The 4,324-nt window shown below is 40.6% G+C and overlaps 1 protein-coding gene across 1 annotated transcript in view; it reads right to left on the minus strand.

Moving 5' to 3' along the window:
- The window catches only part of LOC101862125 (pre-mRNA-processing factor 19), a gene marked incomplete in the record, with an annotated part of 19,231 nt that overhangs the window by 13,006 nt on the left and 1,901 nt on the right, over positions 1-4,324 (minus strand). Inside the window, 2 exon segments of the mRNA XM_013084895.2 lie at positions 349-425; positions 1,437-1,586. Coding sequence (XP_012940349.1) covers positions 349-425; positions 1,437-1,586 — 227 coding nt within the window.

Raw genomic sequence — 4,324 nt, forward strand, 5'->3', positions numbered from 1 at the left:
CCCCCCCCCCCCTCCCCCAACATTCAGAGTGACTTGAACAGTCTTTAACCTTAATTTAGCCCACTGGTTTATGATATCTTTAAGATAAGTAGGAAATAAACTAATTATTCACAGGTTAAAGGTAGATTAATTGATGTTATAATATCACGGGGGAGAGGATTTAAGCTAGGACTCGTTTTCATTTCTTTTTTAAAAAGCGGCAAAAAGAAATTCAACATAAAATTCCTAAGCATACTTCCACTAAAAATGCGGACAGCATCGGCAATTTTCTATAGTTTCAATCATATTTCCATTGATGAATGATGGAGAAGTTGTGAGTGTACTTGAAGGCCTTTGTTGCACACTTACCCATTCATCCTGTAAGGACTTTAATATGGCTGGGATGCTTGTGGCTGAGGGTGGGCGAGGCTTCACAACTGTTGATGCTTCAAACAGCAAACAAACAAAAAAATGCATGTGTTGAAATTACACTTCATAGTAAATCATAAAAATGAGACATTATTTATATGGAAACATTCACATTGCTTCATATAACAACAACAGTACAACAGCAAGTTAAGAATAGATTTCCCATATTTTGAGACAGTGTCAAGACTCATTTTAATAATATCATGAGCCACAAAAACGATGGCATATATATATGTAGGCATTTGCAACTTAGATTAAATTAAATTGTAAAACATCTCAAACAAAAGTAAAGAACTGAAATAAAAAACATTTGAATTAAATACAATAAGAGTAAAACTTCTTAATAAGCATCTTTTTAAAAGTTTGCTCAGTGAGAACTCGTAACAAATTTCAAACCTCTATTACGCTATCAAACCAAACTTATCATGTCAAGACTCATCAAGACTTAGAATAGTACTGTTCTTACATCCAAATGTTTCCTTCAACAGTCTTGATAATCATCACTTTTTATCTTTTCGGCCTCTTGTGGTGTAGAGGTTCGGTGTTTGTCTCTCAATCAATAGTTCCCAGATTCGAAACATGACAGCGACGGATCGTGTTCTGTCGCCTGCTTTCATCTCCACTTTCTGCCCCTTCCCCTGATCTCCTCCCTCTTTACACTGCCTTTCTACTTCTACTCCTTCTTACTGCTGTCTTTCAGCCACTCCTCTGATCTTAGGGTAAGTAAGGTCTAACATGTAGCCTTTTCGGATAAGAGCAAAGATTCTCAGAGGTCCCGTGTGCAAGTGGTGCACATTACAGATCCCTTGATGATACTAAAATCGATAAGAGTATCGGCTTCGGCCGCCACCCGAGCAAAATAAAAAAATTAATTCCTACCAAACTGAAAATGCTTTAATGTGTCCCATGCGCTCATATGACCTCGTGAAGTTGCGAGCACAGTAAAACACTTACACAGTAGCACTCATTACGTAACTTATAATATCGAAACTTAGACTGCCTTTCTCATCATATCATAAAACACTTACTTTTGACAGGTATGAGCATATCAGCTGCCAGTTTCTCATTTGAAACTGGATCAACTCCATTTTCTTGAATATATTTTTCAATCAAACGTTTTTCAAACACGTGTCCAGATACTGGTGAGATGACCGGCTGTTCAGGGACCTCATTGCTAACTGGAAGAAAAACATCAAGAAATAGATTAAATATACTAAATGGTCGCTTTTAAGCACAAGGGGAAGGGAGGCATTGCGCTGCCAAGAGCGAAATGCTCGCAGCTAAAAGGATTTGAAAACAAAAACAAGCACAAGGGGGGCTGTCCCGAAAAATACTGTTTTGAGAAAATCGAAAGTAAAGTTTTTGCTGAATCTTTCCGACATCACAAAAGAGTTCCCCTACTGGGTCTGTATACTTCGTGACTTTGTTCCCGGTTACTGGGTCTGTATACACTTCGTTGATATTTTCTCTTCTTAAACGCTTGAAAGGTTGGCAGTGGGTTGAGGCAACTAACATTTTTTTAAAAAAGCGGAATCAGGGATAGACTCTAGATTAGATCTATATCTGTTACTGTTACTAAACATGAAGCTACAGCGAGCACCTAGCACACCTCTGTGATAGGCCCAAATATAGCCTAGATGACGTGGTTCCGTCATCTATTTTTGTCGTCTTCCGGGGTTTCCCCCAAGACTGACTAGATCTAGATCTCGGCGCATTTGTTTCTTTTGTATTAATCATTCGTGTTAGGTAGTGGTGGGCCAAGAATCGATTCCAGAACCGATTCCTGCGATTATTGCTTCTGAGAAAAAGAACCGATCCTTTTTTCGTAAACTAACGATACTCAATTACTCTATTTTTATCTTATTTTTTCTTCAAAGAATGTATTTTTGGAAAAAAAAATGTTGGTGCTTTGCTATGTTCTGAAATCGAGGTTATCTTGAATCTTGAAGACTTAAGAAAGAGTAGTCGGGATGCAAAGTCATTGTCAAAGATTATATCGATCTTGTATACAGTGACAAAACTAATTCGTTGCTTTAGCCTTTTTCTCATTCATCTGTTGTTTTAAAAATTATATCCCCCCACGAGGTTCTATATTATAGACTCTCATTTCTCGGTGTAGGTCAGTGTTGGTCTCTGACTTCATACTGTAGAGATTGGGTGGGGTAGTGCCAGAAGTAGGGCCCCCCCAGCCCAAGTAATCAAAGGGAACGGACTAATCGTTACTCGCCGGATGTAATTGCTGGGGTCGGACAACTCGTTACTCGCTGGAAGTAGTCATGGGTGTCGCTACTCGGCGGAAGTAATTGCAGGGATCGGACTAATCGTTACTTGCCAGAAGTAGTCATAGGTATCGCGACTCGGCAGAAATAATTGTTGGGGTCGGACTAATTGCTACTCGCCGGAAATAATTGCAGGTGTCGGACTAATCGTTACTCGCTGGGAGTAATAGCAAGGGTCGGACTAATTGTTACTTGCCGGAGGTCATTGCAGGGGTCTGGGAGTAACTGCAAGTCGCTGCATATACTAATCATAATACTGGCCGGAGGTCAATGCACGGGTCTGGCTAGCCACTGGAAGAAATCACATCACTGGCTATAAAGAAAGTAAATGGGTTCGGCGCCGATTTCTACGATTCCTAGCCTTTAATATTCGGGAATCTATGGTTACCGAAAAAAAACAGGAATCGCCCACCTCTAGTGTTAGGGGCCTATTTTTTATTATTTATATAAACAATTTCAGCAATTCTCGTTCCGTAAATGTACCTTCTCCTCAGGGTTGTACGCAAACACACACACACGTACGCGCGCACACACAGCCCAAGCAGTCGGCGATGAAACCAAGTCACGTGGCCCATCAACGCTAAGCAACAAAGCAGGCCCACCACGGTGAGATCTAATCTAGATCTAGTCAACTGGCGAGGGAAGCTCCGGAAGATGGCAAAAATAGATGGCAGAAATACATCATCTATATTTGGGCAAAACACAGAGGTGTGCTAGGTGCTCGCTGTAGCTTCAAGTGTTACTGTGTTACAGTATGATCGTATTTTCAAAAGATTGACCAAAAATCCTAACTACAACAACGATTCGGCCAAATTCATATAAGGAAGTGGCTATCCTCATCCGGGGTGAGAATAAAAATACGATCGACCTCTCACCCCGGGTGAGATTTGCTAGGTTGGCCATTCTCACCCAGTGTGAAACAAGACACGTCTTTCCTAATTTCGGAATACTGTCTATCGGTGTGGATGATCAAATCGACAACAAAAAAAAAAGCAAAGATAAAATGATGTGAAAACAAAAGTAAATTAATTTGGTCGCCTACAAAGATGCTACGACTATTTAACTTTTCGAATCGAGCCGCAAGATCTACTCCTCTCCTCTCTCTTTCTGAATACTGTCTGTCGGTGTGGACGATCAAATTGACTAAAACAAAGTTAAAAAATTATGTTAAAACAAAAGTAAATTAATTTGGTTGTCTACAAAGATGCTACAGTTATTTAACTTTTCGAATCGAGCCGAACTATGCAGGTCACCATTTTGTTGTGCCAGGAAGTTTTCGCGTTACTCCTCTCTTTCTTTCTCTCTCTCTCCATTGCCCACAGACAAAACTGCAACACTTTTAGGCTAACAGTAGAAACACAAGAGCGCTGGAACGTTCGTTCACGGCACAGAATTCTACAATTCTGTTATCGCAGTGTAGAATTCTGTGGTTAAGGGTGAACGCTACACTGTTTGGCCTAGGCTATAACGGTGAACGCACACCAGGTGAGAATAGCCAAAAGGCTCGCCAGCGCTGCGGCCGCGGCCATTCTCATATCATAGTAGACTTATAGAGTAATATTACCGGTTTGGTCAAAATAAGGACGAAAACAGGCACGTCCACTTTAAAGCTTTATATCTCCTATCTGCCTTGCCCT

This window comes from Aplysia californica, unplaced genomic scaffold, assembly GCF_000002075.1.
Source record: "Aplysia californica isolate F4 #8 unplaced genomic scaffold, AplCal3.0 scaffold00326, whole genome shotgun sequence".
Classification (NCBI taxonomy): Eukaryota; Metazoa; Mollusca; class Gastropoda; order Aplysiida; family Aplysiidae; genus Aplysia; species Aplysia californica.